This window comes from Phoca vitulina, unplaced genomic scaffold (genome assembly GCF_004348235.1).
Source record: "Phoca vitulina isolate PV1807 unplaced genomic scaffold, GSC_HSeal_1.0 scaffold43, whole genome shotgun sequence".
NCBI classification, from domain to species: Eukaryota; Metazoa; Chordata; class Mammalia; order Carnivora; family Phocidae; genus Phoca; species Phoca vitulina.
The window spans coordinates 11,866,876-11,888,836 of NW_022589746.1; the positions used below are offsets into that span (position 1 = coordinate 11,866,876).

At 40.1% G+C, this 21,961-nt stretch overlaps 1 protein-coding gene and 1 long non-coding RNA gene across 3 annotated transcripts in view; one reads left to right on the forward strand and one right to left on the reverse strand.

Moving 5' to 3' along the window:
- The window catches only part of MINPP1 (multiple inositol-polyphosphate phosphatase 1), a 51,122-nt gene extending 46,183 nt beyond the window's left edge, over window positions 1-4,939 (reverse strand). The window contains exons 1-2 of the mRNA XM_032430249.1: window positions 4,303-4,939; window positions 1,363-1,560 (exon numbers count right to left, since the gene is read on the reverse strand). Coding sequence (XP_032286140.1) covers window positions 1,363-1,560; window positions 4,303-4,939 — 835 coding nt within the window. The remainder of the gene's footprint in view (window positions 1-1,362; window positions 1,561-4,302) is intronic.
- Window positions 4,940-4,950: 11 nt separating this feature from the next.
- LOC116648333 overlaps window positions 4,951-21,961 on the forward strand; it is a 79,637-nt gene continuing 62,626 nt past the window's right edge. Inside the window, exons 1-3 of one of the 2 annotated variants that reach the window (XR_004302508.1) lie at window positions 4,951-6,005; window positions 8,582-8,807; window positions 11,103-11,426. This is a non-coding gene — a long non-coding RNA (uncharacterized LOC116648333). The remainder of the gene's footprint in view (window positions 6,006-8,581; window positions 8,808-11,102; window positions 11,427-21,961) is intronic. The other variant, XR_004302507.1, reaches the window with a different exon arrangement.

Here is a 21,961-nt window from a genome sequence, read left to right on the forward strand (position 1 = left end):
GTTGGTTAAGCGACTGCCTTCGGCTCAGGTCATGATCCTGGAGTCCCGGGATCGAGTCCCGCATCGGGCTCCCTGCTCAGCAGGGAGTCTGCTTCTCCCTCTGACCCTCCCCCCTCTCATGTGCTCTCTCTCTCTCTCAAATAAATAAAATCTTTAAAAAAAAAAAAAAAAAAAGAGTCACCTACTCTATCAACTGAACTAGCCAGGCGCCCCTAAAATAAGTAATTTTTAAAGCTCTGTAGATGGCCACAATGTTTAGCCACTTTGGGGAAAGAGAAAAAATTCAATTTTAAATGCTAGTCCAGGCATCTTCACTTTTTTGATGCTTATAAAGCATTCAGGTTCCATGATTCTAGTCTATTATTTTCCCACCATCTCCTACTTCTAGCTTTTTGGAAATTTATTCACAATATAAGAAATCCACAGTCTTTGTATGTATGTTTGTCAACATTTGCTGTATGAATTATGAATTCTTAGAAATCAGAGAAAAATCCCATTACTTTTTCTACGTTTCCTGTTGGTAGGTGAGCATGTGCCTTGGCTTCCCACCTGCTTTCCCAGCATAGTTATTAATAGTGCCCCCTTTCACCGCCTGGTGTACCGGGCTGCATGACAAAGTGCAACAGGCAGCCTGTCCACCGCAATACCTTTTGACAGACACAAGTGTTCATTCTTTTTAGCATCTCTAGGCTTAAAAGCCTCAAAGAAAATACCCACACTACTTTGCTTTTTTCACTAATACCCCTCCTCAAAACATTAACACATACACACTTCTGAATGGCTTCAAAAGCTAAAGAATTTTATATAATTTTCTACTTTTATCATTTTATGAGGCAATAATTCAAAAAATATAATTTATATAAATAATGCTTAGAGTTGAAGCTTTATATACCTCTGCTCTCAAAAAAAAAAGATTCCAGGATACAGCAAGAATCCTGTACATTAATTTACATAAGGCTCAAAGAAGTATATGAATCTCAAAACAGTAAGCATGAGGGTGCCTGGGTGGCTGAGACGGTTAAGTGTCTGCCTTCGGCTCGGGTCGTGATCCTGGGGTCCTGGGATCGAGCCCCACAATCAGGCTCCCTGCTCAGTGGGGAGCCTGCTTCTCCTTCTCCTTCTGCCTGCCGCTCCCCCTGCTTGTACTCTCTAATAAAAAAATTTTTTAAATCTTTAAAAAAAAAAAACAGTAAAAGCATGATATACAATTTTCTTGACCTAGAACATATTATTTTCTTAATGTAAAATCAATTGTGGGCCTTTAAAAGGAATTACTTTATGCTTCCATATTTTCTCATTTTCAGAGTTTGAGAATCATTTAAATTATTTCAGAGTTCGAATGAAAGATAATGGGCACATTACCTGCATTTAAATTGTTGACTGGCACTTGCAAAGTAGCTGCAACCTTTTTTAAAATGTTCTGCATTTCTGGTCCAGTTTTGAAGGCTTCTACATGATAAAGAGCCGTAGCATTCTTTTCCACTTCAGTTAAAAACTTCTCACAATGATCAAAGAACCTCATTAGTTTATCGTTAATTCTTGGAGGTCCACACTCCATGTCTGAAACAGAAAAAAAATTGTTTATACATATATATATATACATATCATCAACATGAATGATAATCTCAGATTATTGAAAATTTTGTTTCAAGGGTGAAAAAGAACACTAAAAACCTGCTTATTTATTGGCTGAAATAAGCACAAACTAATCAAGAAAGACAGGGCAAAACTATTCCCCATTTGTAATGATGGTAATTCATGAGAGTATATGCTAGAAAAGACTAAAGAAACAGAGAATCAGAGATAAGATGTTATGGCATTACTACACAGTGAAAAAAAAGGTGGTTGAAATAAGTATTTTCTGAAAGAAAACAAAAATAATTAGACATGAAAATCCTAAGAAGTGCAGAAATGTGTTTTGTAAGTACCATTTGTCAGGCACAGAAAACTTGAGAAAGCAAACTGAAAACTAGCAAAGTTCCTAACTACAATGTTGAGAGACTAATTCAGCAGATCAAATCTGTTTTTCTCCTCTAAGCCAAATCTACATAGTGTATTTTATTTTCTCTATTAACTTTCCCAACGCTGTGTTTCTTTACAAAAGACTGCTTTGGACAAAAACTACTGACAACAGCACAGAACATCCACATTTCAGATCTTCTGTATTTCATGGTGCTTGGTGCTTCTGTTTTTGGTTTATTTTATAACTGAAGCTCCCAGATGCTTTCCATTTAGAATCACTAAGTTCCATTATTTTCCCAATTTGGCAGCAAATATGTATTATAAAAGATCTGCAATCATGCCTCAACTACTGGGGTGCCTTTTAAGTTTTTTCAGTCATATTCAAAACACATCGATTTCAATCATTTCTCCAATAATTTACCATGAAAAGAACACCAAAAACACTACTGCTGTATAGAAAATGAGAAAATCAAATCGGTCAAAGTAGTTTTGCTTTGGATGTGGGTGTGAAAAAACATATTTATATGTATGTGTGCGTGTCCATTTCAGGACCTCCTGAAATGTATAATCGTGCCCAACGTCACTGCCAACTGGATTATGGTAAAACAGCTTGACTCGGAAAATAAGTGACCTTTGTCCTCTCTCTGTGGCCTCAAAATACAATTTCCCAAGTGGATCTGGATTTTTCGTCCTTGCTATTAACTCATTACTGCTACTCTTCAAACAGAAACAAAGGTATTGGGTGCCTGGGTGGCTCAGTTGGTTAAGCGACTGCCTTCGGCTCAGGTCATGATCCTGGAGTCCCTGGATCGAGTCCCACATCGGGCTCCCTGCTTGGCAGGGAGTCTGCTTCTCCCTCTGACCCTCCCCCCTCTCATGTGCTCTCTCTCATTCTCTCTCTCTCAAATAAATAAACAAAATTAAAAAAAAAAAAAAGGTATTGTCCTTTTGCTGTTAAGAATACAAAATCTAATTCAGTGGAGCCCCTTGAAAGCCCAGGTGTACACAACAGGCAATTATAATTATATATATATATATATAAATAAAGAGAGAGAGAGATTATAATGAAATAGCTAGGCAAAAAGTTCAATCTCTAAGACCTCATCCCAGGAGGGCCAGTAGCCCCTTTTTGGTATACACTATAAACACTGTGCCATGGCGAAGTATATTCTGCTTTGAATGTTCACTTAATTTAACAGATTTGTGGGGAATTTTCACTTATATTAATCACTAAAAAGCACAATTCAACAAGTAAACAAGTCAGCCAAGAGAACCACCCACATAGCAGTAACATGACACACAATCAACAGAACAACCTCTTGGAGATGGTTGAACTGCGTTAAGAGAGGATGCTACTGGAAAAATGACAAACCAGTCTACTTCTAATTTATTTTTCACTTGGGTTTAAAGCTAAACAATGTCTCACCTCATCTCTGACCTGAAAACTGGCCAACAAAATATTAACACTTGCTCATCTCTCTGACACAAACATGTTATATTATTTTCATCCTTACTTCTAAGTTAGAGTGAATGGACGCTGCAGAGTATAAGGGTTGAGAGACCAAGCTCTAAATCAGATTTCCTGGGTCCGTACCTAGCCATATGAAATTAGGTAGATTATTTAGTGTTCCTATCGCTCAATCTCCTCATCTGTTAGGTAGGGGGAAAATACTACCAACCTCAGAGGGCTTTTGTAAGGATTTAGTGAAATAAATGTCAGGCATGCCTGGCACAAAACCATATAGCAGGCATTAGGTGTCTGTTATTCTTAGTATCTGTGACTATTAAACATTTTCTGAAGGTGGGACATGGATTCCAGGCCTGACTCTGGTCCTCACACTAACCAAGGACAATCAACAAGGCACATTCCCGGGCTCAGCTTCTTCACCTGTGGAGTACAGGGCCCCACTAGATGATCTCTCCAATTCTGCAAAAGTATTGGAATAAATTAGGCAAGTACTGAGTGTGACCATGACCCACAGCGACAGGGAGGATAAGTCTACAGTATATACAAATTCAAAACAGAGAAAAAAGCACAGCAGTAAAGAAAGTTTGAGAGTCGCTTCCTGAAACAGGATGTGGGCCCAGAACCAATACGTCATTTAAAAAAAATAAAAGTCGGTCTCCTCTCCTGTCGGGTCCCGCAACGCCCGCTACGCGTCCAGCCCCTGGAAGGGGCCCACTGCGTCCCTGATGAACCGACAGAGGAGTATGCGCGGGGACAAGGGAGACAGACCGCCCAGCCCCGAACGCGCGCCACGGGATGAGCACCCGGGGGACGGAAGGAGTGAGGGGCGACCGAGCCAGGGGACCCTGCCCGCGGCGGCCCCGGGCCGGCACCTGCGACGTCGGGCGGCGGCAGGCCCGGGTGGTAGTGCTGCCACAGCCCCTGCAGGAAGGCGGCGCCGCTGTCCACGCAACGGTGTTTGGAGCTGGTGACCAGCTGCAGGCGGCCGTAGTTCTCGAAGCTGAAGAGAGCCGGGAAGAGGGAGGCCAGGCGCAGCGCCAGCTGTCGCATGTCCTGCCGCCCCTTCTCCACCAGCTGCCCGTCCATCCAGTCCGCGTACCCCAGCGGCCAGTCGGCCAGCGCGGCGCCCAGGTCGCGGCCGCCCGCGGGGCCAGCGCGCCCGTCGCCGGACCGGCGGGCCTGCAGCAGGCCGTGCAGCTGCCGCAGCTTGCGGATCTGCTTGGCCGTAGGGTAGCGGGTGCCGTGGCGGATGAGGGCGACCAGCTGCACCGGGGTGCAGGTGTCCTCCAGCAGCTCAGGGTCCCTCCACGGCGCCTCGGGGTCCGGCAGCAGCCCGGGGTTGGCATCCTCGTAGCGGGTCTTGGTGCCGAAGTAGGGGCTGAGCGCCGAGACCGCGGGGTGCTCCGGCTCCAGGAAGGAGCAGCGCGAGAGCGACGAGAGCAGCGCCACAGCCAGGGCCGCGACCGGTGCCACGGAGACCTTGACGAGGCGCTCGGGGCCGCGGAGCATGGTGCGGCGCAGCCCTCGGAGGGCGACGTACCGGCCGGGGTCGCGACTTCCGGCTCCGGCGGGCAGGGGGCGGGCCCAGACGGCGCTTCCGGCCTGGCTCTGCGCCCCCAGGATTCGCTGCGCGGCGCAGGGCGGCGCGGACGCTGGGGAGGGGAGCGCCCGGAGACTCTCGCCTCCCGCTCGGGTGGCGCCGGCACGAAACGCCGGGGAGCTTCGGAGACCTGTGGCTGAGGTGGAACTGGCGTCGGCGGGGCCTCCCGCGTGGGTGAGCTTCTTAGGGCAGGCGCCTCCGGGGCTGACTCAACCGCTGCTCTGCTCTTTCGGATGCTCTGGGCGGGAATGAGCCCGCGTCTCGGAGACCCGCCGCACAGGACACCTTGCAATGGCTGACTCGGGCCCTCCCCCACCCGCCGCGTTCACCGGCGGTGTTGAAAACGTGCTCTCCGAACCACCAGGGCGCCTGAGGCTGTTGTTCACAGAGTAGGTCCCCGGGCCCTGCCCCAGTTTGCCTCCCGAAGTCCAAACCTCTTCCCTGGTTGGAGTTTGATAATAGCGTGCAGCCAGGCGCACCAGAACCGGAGAGAGGCTCTGTTCTCCAGGAAACCCAATTCCCGAGCCTTCGGTAGTGTCTGGACCTGGGCTAGCGGAGCTGACTGAGCTCAGCGCCACGGCACTCCGGAAGGATTGTGCGTGTTGGCATCCGAGGCTTTCAGAGTAGAGACAGCACAACCATGATCACTTGTGATGAATCATAGCCCGTGATTGACGGCATTATTAAGTATGAGCTAATCTGCTATATGGAGCAAACATGGTCTCTGTTTACCACCACTCCAAGGTGAAACTCCGCTCGCGTGTAATTACATACTCAAGTCAGCAGCTACGTGTTGTCATAGGTTAGTGCTCAGAATCTTTGATCCAAGGGAAAAAACCATAAATCTGAACAATACGTTGGTTTCTCCACTTGACCACCAATTTGTACACTAGTTGGGAAAAGAATAAAGATTAAAGAAGTCATCTGTTTTTGTAATGGAGCTTTTCCTTCAAAGACACTACTAAATTGCTCTTGGTAAGCCCATCTCCATCTTAACTACTTTTCACCTTGTTGAGGTGTCTCTGGTTCAGAGAGGTGTACCTCTAAATGTTAGCCACTGAACAAGATGGTGTAAAATCAAGAATAGATTCTAACTTGGACACTGCAAATTTTAAGATATTCTGTAGCAGGAAGCCATCTTTTTCTTTTTCCGAGATGCCACTTTGTAGAGTGAATATTCACAGTTCGGTGATATTTTCACAGAACTTTGCTCAAATTAATATTTGGTGAACATCTACCTTTCCTTTATGGACTTTCCTAACCCTACATTTTATAGGCTGAAATGCCTGATGATATTTCGAAGTGCATTCAGCAAGCATTTGTGCCAGTTGCATGTCATTATATTTTGCTTAATATATGTGCCTAATAATGATCACCTCTCATGCCTGATCTTTTGTATCCTCAGGAGGTACCAAGTCTTCCCAAAGGCACCATCCTTCCTAATGAAGTAACCTTTAGAGACCCTGTCTACCTACGTACATAATCAATGACACACATTCCTACAAACTAAATTTGCCCTTAGCTTGATTTTTTTTTCCTTCCCCTCATTTCTCATCTGTTAATGTTATGCTGTTTTGTATATTTATTAAACCAGCTCCAGTCATTTTGTTGTTATGGCCAAGATGACAAATGATAAGATTAAGCAATGCCTTCATGTTTTTCACTAGGAAAAAGCCAGAGGTAGTATAAAGAGTATATAAGCCTTGGATCCAGATGCCAAGCTTTGCCAGTCATTAACTGAGTGACCTTAGGAAGTAACTCAGGTTCTCTGTGCCTTAGTTTCCTACTTGAAAACTAGGAATATTAGCACCTACATTGCGAAATTACTGTGAGAATCACAGATGACATTTAAAATTCATATAATAGGCTGCTATGAGTGGTATTTTTATCAATAATGTTTCAGTAATATTATATGTTATTCCTGTGCTAAGATGCATAGCTCTCTAGCAACTACACTGTATAAACTTCCACTGAACATTAAAATTACTTTCACAAGCAAGACATGCATCAAAGATCATTTCTTAACTTTTCTAATAATAAAAATCCACTCATCTTCCTTAAAATGGGTTTCTCATTCTTAAAGCAGTGAGTAGCTTTGAGAAGTTTTAAGTAGTAGGCAACAGGCCCTGCTCATCTTTTCATGTCAGGCCATGTCTTAATTCTCTGGCCACTCTGTAAGTTGGCGCCCTTTTAGGTAGTTGCCCACCTTGTCCAATCAGCTAGTACCCAGGAGTTTGCATGGTATAAAACATGGTTGTGTCTTGGTAAAGACCATGGATGGATCGCTTTTCCTCATGTGAGGTTGTGAGCATGATAGCAAATATATTTGACAAATCTAAGACAACATGAGAGGTAGAATGGAAAATTAGTGGTTCAGATTCCTTGAAGAGATGAGAGCATGGAACCAAGAGCACAGAGAATTTGATTTGGACCAGAACAAGAGGAGACCTTATTTTTCTGAGAGAAGATTGGAAGGATGGAATCACATGTAGATACATTTGTTGGTCTAGCAGAAGGGAATTCATGGATTTCCAGCCTGATGGCCTCAGGTTCCTCAGTGACATAGGCAAGATGGTCTGAAGAGATGGGAGAATAGGATTTAGGTCTTTGGAATGTAGAAATGGATTGGATTTAGAACTGAGAGAAATAGGAAAGGATTTGCAACTGAGAAGAATGGGAAACAAGTAAAAAGTTGGTTGGCCAGCTCTGGGGATCCAACAGAGAATGAAAGACTTGAATTGCTAGTGGTTGTGTAATTTTATCCAGAAGTGAACATTATCTGTTGTGTCCTTTGGAGTGGAAAAGAAAAAAGTTGAGTTCTGTTCTACATTATTCTAGTTTGTCTTAAGTAGAACTTTTCTAATCAATCCACTATATTAAAGAATACGGTATTTTTGCTAGATTATTTATTCATAGGACTTCTAAAATAGTTGTTCCATTCTTAAGATTGCATGGTGTCAAATACAGTATTTTAAGTTACAGATATCTATAATATTTTTTTCAATGTTACTAAAGAAGAGGCTTTCTGGTGAAGAAACAATAAAGAAAGGAAAGGCTAAATGCTTTGGGGGATAGGGTAGGCTGTCTATGTAAGCATAGAACATATTGATTAAAAACATGGTTCTGAAGTTAGACTTTCTGGTTCTCAAATTCCAGCTTCATCACTTAATATCTGTGAGATCTTGAGCAAGTTAAACTGTTGCCTCAATTTGTTTTCATCTATAAATTGGGGATAATACCTATGTTATGCAGTTGTTGATAAGATTAAGTGAGGCAATTTACATAAAGACTTTATATAGTTCCTGGCCCCAAATCAATTTGTAACTTTTACTGAACATAATTAAAATGTTTCTTGTTATTGCTTTTCCTTTAACCAAGTAAACCGACAATGGCCAGTTTGTCATAGATATTTGTTATCTTACAACTACATTAAGCAACTAACTTTGTGCCTACGCCAAGAAAGTTTTAACTCTAGTATCTTACTGCCCTGCTGTTTCATCTTTCCTTTCCTGGTTATTGATTTAGTGCTTATTTGTTCTTTATTGCTGTAGAAACAACCACCAGAAGAAGGGTCCATGTGTATGGACAGGGCTGGAGTGATCCATGCTTCAACATCAGTCCATTCAACCCTGCTTGAATGCAGAGGTTGCATAGATCACCAGACTCCACGGATAAGATACTACATTGTTGCCCAGCATATAAAAGCCAAGCTGAATTGTTTAACGTTGTGTTTCAGTTGATGAGTAGAACTTCACTGAACCGTGCACAATGATGGAGGTGACTTGCTTTTTTACATTCTCTGTTTTACCTTGCTAAGGGAGTTATTTTGCAGTGACAAAGATTCTCTTCTAGTGTCTCGACACATCCTAGGACTTTGATGTGAATTCTTCCCTCCCGTCAAATGTTGGTTCTAAATCCATTGAACTATTTTGGAAACCGGATACAATGTTTAAATTGCCAGTATTCTTGCTGTGCTTTGCTACTTCCATTTAATAGGAGGAAACTGTAGCTATTCACTTTCTCCTCCTGTTCTGTAATGATTTTCCTATACATGCCAGTACTGTTACTCAGCGGCATAATTTCCTCCAGAAGTCCACTCTGAAAGATCTTGTTATCCCATCACAAAGATGAATAATGGGTTCTAAATCTTGGGAAAAAAATTTCTCTTCTTCCCTGTATTTTTCAAGAACAAGCATAGACAATAGGAATTGAAAACATTTTTCTGAAATGTTTTCCAAAATTGGAAAATCTCTTTGAGCAATTTGATCTTTAAGACAATGGGTTAGCTGACTTTAAAGCCATCAGTATTTCCTTATTCCCAAGAACAGAGAACTTTCAGAGAAAAGTTATTCATTAGCTCTTTATCAGAAAGAACGTTTTTTACTTAGTACATTAATGTCAATTTCATGTTGTCTCCCTAGCCCATGCATGAAACAGTCTTTCAGTTTTTGTTCACTATTTTTTAAATTTATTTATTTATTTATTTATTTATTTATTTATTTATTTGACAGAGAGAGAGAGAGAGAGAGGGAGAAAGAAAGGACAAGCAGGGGGAGCGGCAGGCAGAGGAAGAGGGAGAAGCAGGCTCCCTGCTGATCAGAGAGCCCCAACATGGGGCTTGATCCCAGGACCCTGGGATCATGACCTGGGCCGAAGGCAGACACTTAACCAACTGAGCCACCCGGGCACCCCTGTTTACTATTTTCTTGTAACATAAATCCATCTTTCTTGGGTTGAATTACTTGCCTATATTGCGTATCAGTAAGTATTAAAATCCAACATTACCTAAGCTAGAAAAGCAGTGTTGGCATCTGTTAGCAGTTGCTGCTAACTCATTCTTAGTTAATACCTTAGATGCAAGAGCCATGGTGAAAACTTTTTTGATACTTAAATATCCATCCCTTACATCAAGTAGACTGTCAGGAATTACTTGTTAAAAGGGTGTATGTATGAATGAATAAATGAGATAGAACAAACAGTGTGGGAACATAAAATGTGGAAATAATATTGCTGTATATTTATGCAACATAATTATTTTACCTTCCCAGTTATCCTATGACCTATGAAGAACAGTATTTATATCATGTTGTGGATGTGGAAATCAAAACAAAGAGAGGTTAGATGCCTGCCAAAATCATCTCATCTAACAAGTACTTAGTAGAACCAGTTCTAGAATATGATAAGTGGAAAGAGAGCTATCCTTGTGTTTCTTTTCCTGATACCTACCTATTCCTGACAAATGAACAGTGACCTCAAAAAGTATCATTTGTAGATGGGGCTAAAAGGATAAATATTGCACATAATACTATAGCAGTTATATTAGTTAACCCACTCAACATTTATTCTCCCTTTTTTCTTGGAATCAATGTGTATGTATTCACCTCTCAGGAAGGTCACTCTGTCCCCACTTAAGGAAAAAGTCCTGATTGGTTTAAACCAATCCTGGTAATTATATTTTTCTTGCCAGTTTTGGTTTAGGAAAGAGCATGTAACTAAATTCTAGTCACTGAGATAGGAGGGGCAGTCTACTTAGCAGTTTCTGAGAAAGTTTTTTTGGTTCTAAGAAAGACAAATGATAGGGTGATAAACGGTCAACACATTATAGGATGAGTGAATCAGAGATCCTAATGACTCGAAGAAATATTGCAGTTGGCACAGTTAAATATTCTGGAAGGGAAGGAGTTGGTATTCAGTGAATGAAATGCCTCAAATGGATATTTCAAAGATGGTGGAGTACTTGTTATTGATTAAATGAGACAGTTTAAAACATAAGATTAAGAAAATTTAGCCAAGGCAAGTTCTAAAATACAAATCCTTTAGAATTAAGAAGGTACAAACAAACAAACAAACAAACAAAAAATGGAGAGGCCAAGAAGTCCTGGCTCAAAACTTTTGCTCCTGTTTCTAAACTTCTATTCTTGCAGGATTTAAGCCCCACTAGATTCTCACCTTCTACTATTCCATGCACCTCTCCCTCTATCCACCTCTTAAAAATTCCCAGCTCACTCGGCATCTATTCCATGAAATTTATTTCTAAAATTTTATTTTATACCAACATTTTGTTTTTAATAGATGCGATTCATGGTTTGGAAAGATGAGAGAGATTCAAAGCACAGAGATGCCAATAATTTTAAATATAATCTTTAAAAAATTCTTAAAATGCAAAAGAGTGATACACTTGAGGAAGAGGCAACTTTTCTGGACATTAGCATGTCCAAATGCAATGACTAGACTTGCTGCAGCCATCTTAGAACCAGTGAGGAGCCAGCTTGAAAACAAAGCCAACACAGCGAGATGACATGGCCGATTGTGGAAAGAACCTGAGTCCTTCATGATGCCATTGAGCTGATGAATGAAACCTGGAGTATACCGCCTCTGGGCTTCCTGTCATCTAAGGTAATAACCATCTTTACTGTTTGAACTAGTGTTTCATTATTTTCCGTAGAGAGTCCTAATTGGTGTACGTAATTATTAACCCCACTTAACCCCTTCGGTTAAACCTGTCATGTCTTTCTTGATTTTGCTGAAGTTACCTGATCCCATCTCCTTAGACCTGACCTTGGGTGTCTCACTCAGAATGATCATGGTTTATGAAGCATGGGAAGTCCAAGGAAGAGGAGGAGGTAGGTGGGCAGCATGAGATATCTGGTGATGGAGATCTGGGTCAGACAAGGTGACGTTTGAAAGCTAAGCAAGAGATGCAAATGAAGCAGAGAGAAGTCAGCTCTTCCAAGCACACCCTTAGAAAGCTAGTCTTAGGGACTGAGGAGCACATTTATGGGGAGAGTTGTGGAATCACGTTATAGTAATGGTGTCACTTAGATCCATGCTTTTCTCTCAAGGGGAGAAATCATTGTTCACAGGCTATCAGAGAATTCTTGTCATGCTTGTTTTCTACAGAAATAGGCCAAGTTCTGATGTGTTTCATGATGACGCCATAGTCTAAAAATGAGAGACTTGATTTCAGTTTTTCTTGTAGGTGCCAAGAGGCTTGTGGTGGTGTTGTTTCAAGGCTGACACAGTCTTGGAAACTAGAGGATGGCCTTAATGTTCAGTCTGGGGTAGCTCTCCTTCATGACCTTAAGCCTTTTCTGAACATCTTCATAAAGACATAGTAATATTCTGTTAATTATATGAGAGGTGTTCATGTGGATTTAAACAGTAAATCTAACAAGTAGGCTATTCTTTGATGGCACAGAGGTACTTATTTATTTTTACATTTTAGGTATTTGTGAAAAAAACTAATTCAGGAATATATTAAATTGAGTTTGAAGCCATAAAGAGGAAGAAAATAATAAGGATAATAAGGATTAGAGCAGAAATAAATGAAATAGAGAATACAAAAACAATAGAATCAATGAAACCAAACACTGGTTCTTTGGAAAGATCAACAAATTGACAAACCTTTAGTTAGATTAAGAAAAAAGAGAATACTTAAACTACTAAAATCAGAAGCTAGGGGCGCCTGGGTGGCTCAGTCGTTAAGCGTCTGCCTTTGGCTCAGGTCATGATCCCAGGGTCCTGGCATTAAGTCCCACATCGGGCTCCCTGCTCAGCAGGAGTCTGCTTCTCCCTCTCGCACTCCCGCTGCTTGTGTTCCCTCTCTCGCTGTGTCTGTCTCTGTCAAATAAATAAATAAATAAAATCTTTAAAACAAAATACAATAAAATCAGAACCTAAAGAGGGGATGTTACTACTGATTAAAGGAATAAAAAGCATTATAAGAGAATACTATGAACAGTTGTATACCAAACAAATTGGATATCCTGGAGGGAATGGACAAATCCCTAGAAGCACTCAAACTACCAAAACTGACTAAAGAAGAAAAAGAAAATATGAATAGACCCATAGCAAGTAAGAAGACTGGATCAGCAATCAAAAACCTCCCAACAACTTGGGAGTTATTAAGGGAAGGTGATAGACTAGCCTCCCAACTAGTATAAGATTCAAGGGCAGAGTACCATTCTGGAAGCAACATACTGATGTACATGGGGGAACAGAGATCAAAAGAAAAAGCGAACAAAAGGCATGGATGGTGAAGGTGCTTATCGTTTCTATTATGTGGGTGTAAAAGCTTTCTGTGGCCCTCTTGAATTAGTGCTTCTCATTATTCACTGTAACAAATAAAGTGATGTGGTTTCTATTTATGAAAAAAATAACAACACATTCAATAAAAAAAAAAAACTCCCAGCAAAGAAAAACCTTTTATTAAATAAATAGAAGAGGAGAAATACTTCTCAACTCATTCTATGAGGCCAGCATTACCCTGAGAACCTAAAGAGGGGATGTTACTACTGATTAAAGGAATAAAAAGCCTGAGAAGACACTACAAGAAAATTAGACAATATCCTTTCTGAATGTAGACACAAAAATCCTCAACTGATGCTAGCAAATTGAATTCAGCAGCATATAGAAAGGATTATACACCATGACCAAGGGGGATTTATCTCAGAAATGTAATAATGGTTCAGCATACAAACTCAATCGATGTAACACAGCACATGAATAAAGGTGGGGGAGAACCACATGGTCATTTCAATTGATGTGGAAAAAACACTTGACAGCATCTGACATCCCTTCATAATAAACTAGGAATAGAAAGGAACCTTCTCAGCATGATAAAAGATAAATATCAAAAAACCCACAACTAACATCATGGAGAAGGAAAGAAAGCTTTTCCCCTAATATCAGGAACAAGACAAGGATGCCTGTTTTTGCCACTTCTATTCAACATAGTATTGGCAGTTCCAGAGGAATTAGACAAGAAAAAAAGAAATAAAGTGCAGCCATATTGGAACAGAAGAAGTAAAACTGACTATACCATAGATTACATAAATGTAGAAAACATAAAGAATACATGCAAATATGCATACATACCCCCCCCCACACACACACACTCCTTTTAGGGCTAATTAATGAATTTAGCAAAGTTGCAGGATACAAAAATCAGTTGAATTTTTATGCACTAGCAGTGAAAAATCTGAAAAGGAAATTAAGAAGACAATCCCATTTGCAATACCATCCAAAAGAATAAAATTCTTAGGAATAAATTTAACCGATGAGGCGCAAAACTTTCACACTGAAAGCTACAAAATATTGCTGTAAGAATTAGAGAAAACCTAAATAAATGGAAAGGCATCCTGTGTTCATGGGTTGGAAGACTTAATATTGCTAAGATGACAGTATTACCCAGAGTGATATGCACATTCAGTGTAATCACTATCAAAATCCCAACAGTGCTTTTTAAAAAATGGAAAAGCCCATCTTAAAATTCATATGGAACTTCAAGGGACCCAGAACAACCAAAACAATCTGAAAAAGAACAAAGTTGAAAGACTCACATTTCCTGCCCTTAACACTTACTACAAAGCTACAATACTCCAAACAGTGTGGTACTGACATAAGGAAGACATACAAACCAGTGGACTTGAGAGAGTTGAGAACTCAGAAATAACCTTCACATCTATGATCAACTGATTTTCAACTAAGTTGCCAAGACCATTCAGTAAGGAAAGGACAGTCTTAACAAAGGGTGCTGGGATATCCACATTCAAAAGTATGAAGTTGGACCCTTACTTTACACCATATACAAATATTAACTCAAAATGGATCAAAGACCTAAATTTAAAAGCTATAAAAGTTAAAAATTAAACACTATAAAACTCTGGGGAAAAAAAAGGAAAAAGTCTTCATAAACTTAGGTTTGGCAATATTTTCTTAAATATGACATCAAAAACACAAGTGATAATAGAAACAATAAGTTGGACTTCAAGAGAGTAAAAAGGCAACCCATGGAATGGGAGAAACTATTAGCAAATCATACACCTGATAAGGGACAAATATCCAAAATATATAGAAAATCCTATAACTCAACCACAGGAACACAAACCTAATTTTCTAAATGGGCAAAAGATTTGAATAGACATTTCCCCCCAAAAGATACACAGATGGTCAGTGAACACATGAAAAGATGCAAATCAAAAACACAGGAAATATCATGTCACGCCTACTAGGATGGTTAAAATTTAAAAGAAAGTAATTACTAGTTGTGGTGAAAATGTGGAGAAAGTAGAATTCTAGTATTTGCTTGTGGGAAAGTAAAATGGAACAGCTACTGTGGAAAACAGTTTGGCAATTCCTCAAAAAGTTACACATAGACTACTTTATCATCCAGCAATTCCACTCCTAGTGTATAACCAAAACATGGGCTCAAACTGATACTCATACAGCAATATTCATAACAGCATTAGTCACAACAGCTAGAAGGTGGGAACAACCCAAGTGTCATCAACATATCAGTGGGTAACCAAAATGTGGTATTACACGTACAATGGAATATTATTCAGCGATAAAAAGAACAAAGTACTGGGGTGCCTGGGTGGTTCAGTCAGTTAAATGTCCAGCTCTTGATTTTGGCTCAGGTCATGATCTCAAGGTCTTGAGATTGAGCCCCGCATTGGGCTCCCCACTCAGTGTGGAGTCCACTTGAGATTCTCTCTCTCCCTCTCCCTCTGCTCCTCCCCCCACTCACGTGCACTCTCTCCCTCTCTCTCAAATAAATAAATACATCTTAAAAAAAGAACGAAGTACTTAATACATGCTACAACATGGTTGAACCTTGAAAAATATTATGGTAAGTAAAGTAAACCAGACAGAAAAGGACAAATATAATGTACCACTTAAATGAAATATCTAAAATAGGCAAATTCATGGAGACAGAAAGTAGATTCAAGGTTTGCAGGGGCTGGGAAGAAGAGGGAATGGGAGTTATTGCTCAGTGGATACAGGTTTCTGTTTGGGATGATGAGAGAGTTTTGGAAATGGTGGTGATATTTGCCCAACATTGTGAATATAATTAACACACTAGATTGTATACTTAACAATGGTTAAAATGGCAAACTTTATGTTATGTATATTTTATCACAATAAAAAAAAATATTTTGTCTTGCAAGTTGGTGAGTACATTGTTTGGGAGTATGAAATAATTCACCCAGAGGATGAATATCATGATGGTTGTTTGCGTCTCAATTTAGCCTGTGTACACAGAATACACATTTGCCATGACCTTGTAGTACACTACTCTATCAAAACATTGATAATTATCCAAATTAGGAAAACATATTGAATCAGAAATGGCATTATTTTTATCAACTGGTTACACCTAAAGACAAGCAGATTTTATTAGTGAAAAATGAGAAGATAGTTTTCTGTAGATCTGGTGAAATTTCAGGGCAGTTTCCAGAAGGTTAAATGGCCTGATCATTTTAAATGACTCTGGTAGGCTAAATAATGACCCCAGTGTTCACATCCAAATCCCTGGGACCTGTGAATACGTGACCTTACACAATAGAAAGGGACTTTGCAGATGCGGTTAAGTTAAGGATCTTGAGATGGGGAGAGTATGTGGTATAAGCAAGTCATCACCAGGGTCCCTCTGGAAGGTAAGAGGGTCAGAGTGAAGAGAGGCGATGTGGGCCTGCAGCTTTGGGGGAGGAGGTGAGGTGATGAGAGGCACAGAGGTTAGAGTGATGCTGGGCCACTCACCAAGGAATGTGGGCGGCCTCTAGGAGCCGGTGGCCAGAACAGGCAAGGAAGTGGGTTCTCCCTACGGAGCCTCACCAGGAAAGCTGTCCTGCGGACCCATGTTAAACTTCCCATCTCCAGACCTTACGATAATAAACTTGTGTTAAGTCGCTAAGTTTGTCATAATTTATTACAGCAGCAACACAATTAATGCAATGACAAATTTTACTTCCAAAGTCATTGTTACTTTTTTGAGAAACAGTTTTATCACAAGCACTATTTTTATATCACTTACTTAAGATTGTGGGTTTGAGAAGGATTGTTCTCCTTGCTGAAGAGAGTAATGTAGATAATACTACCACGTACAAGGCATTCGCCAGCAAAGCATTGTGCTGAAAGCTTTGCATACTTTATTTCAAAAATCCTTACCACCTTTTCAGGTGGGTACCATTACCTCATTGTACAGATGAGGAAACAGGCTCTATGAGGTTAATTTCTTTAAGGTCCTACAGTAGTGGTGTGACTGGGCGTGTGCCCAAGGAGGAGGAGAATAGCCAAGAGCTAAGCTATTTCTGTTTCTTGTGATAGATTAAAGACAGTTGTTACCTATAAGAGAATGGAAGTCTGAGAGAAAAGAAAGAAGATAGAAAGAGATGTTGGGATGGGCTGTTCCGTGCATTCAGGAAAGTTCGGTTCAGGATAGCTTGGCTCTCATTCACATGGGGAGTTGAGGAAAGCAGGAAGCAACCGGCCATTTCTATGTTGGGCATTTGAAAGTCAAATATTCACATGCCTTAGATATTCCCAAAAGAAAGACCTGTTTTTTTTATAATTTCTGGAAAAAAGAATGTTCTCTGTATTAAAACTACTTCATAATGAGTGTTGCTACATGATACATTAGGCACAACTATGATTTGTTGAAGCTTTGCATAATTGTTGTTGTTCATGTAACTGGAATATTTAATGTATATTTTATATATTTGTTTTGCAAACAATAGCAAATCTAGAGGACATTCTTTGAAGTAAGAAGCAGTGGGGCTTAATACTGGGCCACTTTTATTCTGTTTTACATGTGAGTACAATAAACCATTTTTTAAGAAATTCAACATTTTTAAAGAGTGGATAAAAATATTTGTTGATTTGGAACGTAGTTGAGGGATGGCTGGTATATATTTTTTTAAAAAAGAGAAAAAGCCTTGCTTGACTCTTAATGTAGGACCGATGACTACAGTGGAATTTCTGCTCTCAGATCAAATCCCAGTGATAAGGTATCTGTTTTTGACAGGAGCAGTAACTGAAGTACTTAGGATTAAACAAAATATCTCATGTAACAGCATAGAGGAGCGGAGGAAAATGTGAAGCGATAAGGTGCTAGTTAGCCCAGGCTGGTGGTTTCAGATAGGAAGGGGGCCAGGCAGGAGATTAATATGTGCCCACACTAGCCCGTTTCAAGAGCTGAAAATACTATGCTGAATTTTTATCCCGAAGATGGAAATAGCATTCTTGGGAAAAATTGAACATGACATAGATACGTGGTAAACCGATTTTGTTTATTGACACATCTGTTTGTTCATTCGCTTATGAGACAGTTCCTGAGCGGCTGCTTGGTTGTTTTTAGGCCTCAGAATGAACCCAAGGCAAAATCGCAACATAGGAAGTTTTATTTCAGCTTTGCTGCCATGCTTGTTCTCGAGCCTTCTGCCTCTCCACTCCCCCCCTCAGGCTTTGGAGCTTGGAAACCAGCTATCGAAAGGCTCCAGGGACAGGGATGCTGGTAGTTTAGGATAAAAAGTGGTTGTGTTCAGAGGAAGAATGTGTGTTTAGGAAAGAAGCAGCAACCAGGTGTTAAATTCTATTACCTGCGTGTAGGCTAGAACTATGGTGTCCTTTATGTTCTTTTTGCTTTTTTTTTGTTATTATATGCCTTGCTTTCAGAGTAAGAAAAAACCCAACAAAATATATGTAGAAAAGAAACAACAAAAAGCATATATTAGAATTTTTTCCTGCTATTTCAATGTTTTTCTTTCTGATTCATTTGCAGTTTATCAGGCCTGCTTTGCTGATTTAGTTGTTGTTTAAATTGTTTATAAACTTTTTTTTTCCAAATTGGTCAAAACAGTGTTTCCAAGTGCTACAGATTTTTATAACTTTTATGCACCATGCAAACATCCTGAGGTGTGGTAGGAGGCAATGAATATGTTAAATTGCTTCAGACTTTAAGGAGTGAACATTTAGGTTGCTCTCAACTTTATACAGTTACCAGTAGAGTAGAACAATATAACTAGTTAATATTTCTAACCAGATATTTTGACTAAATCATTGCATTGCTTTGGAGTCTTGAAGGATATAGTAAACCATGAAAGAAAAGTAGGATGTGCTTATCACAGAGTGCATTGGGAACACTACTTTATCCTGGGATACAACATCAGAGCAGGCCTCTCTGAAGACGTGTCATTTGTCCTAGCACAATTAGCCTACAAGGGACCACACTGTACTCGTCAGCTTTATTGACCCTTTGCAGTGAGGGAGATCACACACATAAGAATTGTGAGGCATCTGGCCAAACCAAGAAAAGATAAAGTTATTATAGGATTTGGGGTAAGAGTTGAGTTTGAATGAAATATAAATGAAGCAATGTTTGGGTAGACTTAAAGCAAACCAGAGGTCAATATCAGGTCTGAGAAGGATCCTGCATCCTGTTTCCTTAGAAACTGCAGTTAAGATAGATGCAGAGTGTTGTATCCAGAACCCCCTTATCTTACTTGGGTTGGAAATCGAGGCTGAGTCTCTGTGTCAAATTGTCTTAGAATCTCCGGGCAAGAGTGAGATATTTTATTCTTAATGTATAGTTTCAAACAGCAAAGATTCTGATAGTCTGTGGTTTTAGAGAACAAACTTTTTCAGCTAGTAATCACTCAACAAAGAGGTTGTTATGACGCTTGTCCTTGGGAGTAATAGCATCTTCTCTGTTTTTGACTCACCAAGTCCTACTTATCTTTTAAAACCTAGCTCCAGTGGCATGCTCTCCTCTGAGGCTTTTGCTGTTCTAATCGGCAGAAGGAACCACTCCTTCTCTATATCCCTACAGTCTTCACTGTATTCTGTTAGTAGAGATATTGTCACATTTCATTTTGATAAGGTATAGACAGGTAGAGATATATTTGTCACTGTCATTGGACTGTGAGGTTCTTACAGGAAACAACCATATATTATTTGACTTTACATCCGTGATACTGAGAATACAGCTCATTGAATTTAGTCGCATGGGATAGGAGGTGACACGGTAAAAGATAATGTGGACATACCTGTTTCAAGTTCAGATAAATGTTGTGACATATGCAAACAAAATATTCAGCTGACTTTTTTTTTCACCCAGGCGCCCCTCAGCTGACTTTTTAACTTTACATCCTATTTCAACTTGTACAGACTGTAAGATACGTATATACTATACCCACTTCTCCAGGCCTTTGAACATGCTGTTTGCTGCCTGGTGAATACCTCTATCTCTCCCCTCTCACAATTCCACCCCACCTTTCAATGTTGTTTCAACTAAACTTTGGTAAAGAAACATTCAACTAACTCCTCCCTCCACCTCCAGGTATCTTGCCCAGTTGCAAGGTCTGCTGTCACCCTGCACTCTCATTTTTTTTTAAGATTTTATTATTTATTTGAGAGAGTGCACAAGCAGGGGGAAGGGCAAGGGGAGAGGGAGAAGCAGGCTCCCCACTGAGCAGGGAGCCCACTCGGGGCTCGATCCCAGGACCTCGGGATCATGACCTGAGCGGAAATCAAGAGTCAGATGCTTAACCAACTGAGCCACCCAGGCGCCCCTGCACTCTCATTTTTAACACACTTCATCTTTTATTTACTCATTGAGTGTTGCTTTCTCACTTAAGACTGAAAACTCCAGGAAGGTAGGGATTCAATCTGTATCTCTTTTTTTTTTGCCCAAGGGAGGAAGAAGGGCGGATTTTAAAATTTTTTTGAAAGTAGATGAAAGAAACAGAATAAAATAATAAGCCCTCATGTACCATCACCTAGCCTCAGTCCCCACGAACCCATGGCCAATCCTGTCCCTGCTGCACCCCTACCTATTCCCCACACCTTTATATTATCTTGAAGGAAGTCTCAGACATCATATGATTTTATTTGCAAATATTTCAGTATGTGTTTCTAAAAGCACTCCTTTTTATAACAACTACAATGCCACTATCACACCTAGAAATGAATTCAGCATCTTTAATATCATCAAACATCCAGGCAGAATTTAAATTTCTAATTTTTTTCATCTTTTTAAAAATGTGCTTTCTGGACTCAGGTTATAAGTAAGGTTCACATCTTGAACTTAGTTAATAGTCTTTTAAGTCTTTTTAGCTATAGATTGACCCTCTGTTTTTTCTTTTTGTTTCATACATCTGTAAAGGTAACACTACTTTTTTTTTTTTTTTTTTAACAGTTATAGCCCTAAATCTTAGTCCAGTCCTGGTCATGGTATTTATTTTAATAAGTATAGTGTTTGATGAGTTACTTGGTTGGATAAAAATGAGGTGCATGAATGAGAAATCCCGGAGAAGAGATACCTAAAGAAATAAAACTTAATAGCAGCCTTTGATTTCTCTGATCTCATATTTCTGTAGTCTCCTCTGAATGTTGAAATTTATTTGATACACAACAGATGTGTGATTTTGAGGGAAATAATACCATTCTTTGAAAATCTCTAAGAATTTAATTCACCCCTTGAGTTCTTTTAATCGTTCATTTTAACCACTTTTGCTGGGTAAAAATGGCCATTAGAACAGCAAAATGAAGGCAGCCTGAAAAGGGTTTTCATTGTTTAATAAAATTTACCTCTCCTCTTTAAGAAACTGTCATTAGTAGGCCATGCAGCCTCTGTTTTACAGTTGTCGGATGAGAACACTGCAGCCTTTAATGCAATCAGATTCCTGGGGAAGGAGTTTATCTTCTTACCAGGTACTGACGCTATAATCAGGGGAAACAAAGCCCAGCAATGACTCAATGTAGAGAATGACGTTATTGAAAACAGAGGAACTACTGGAAGAAGGAATTCTCAGTCAATAATGGGGAAAAACTGAAATAAATTTAAACTTAGCTCTTAGTCCATATTGTTAAAAACAAGACAACAGGACCAAAATGGAGTCACTTATGCTAAGCCCCAGGTCACCAAACCAAGACTGAATTAATTACAGTTTTGATCTCTCCCAGAAATGGAATCTTAAACCAATTAGTCAGGAATCACCTGACCAGCACTGGTGTAGAAATCTGCCAGATGGATCCCTGCCATCCCCTAAAGAAAAGTGACCTTGCCCCAACCAGTCCACTTCCTGCTGGTGTAACTTTGTTACTGCTCCCTTGTGGCTATAGAAGCCTTTAATTTTGTACAGCTCCTC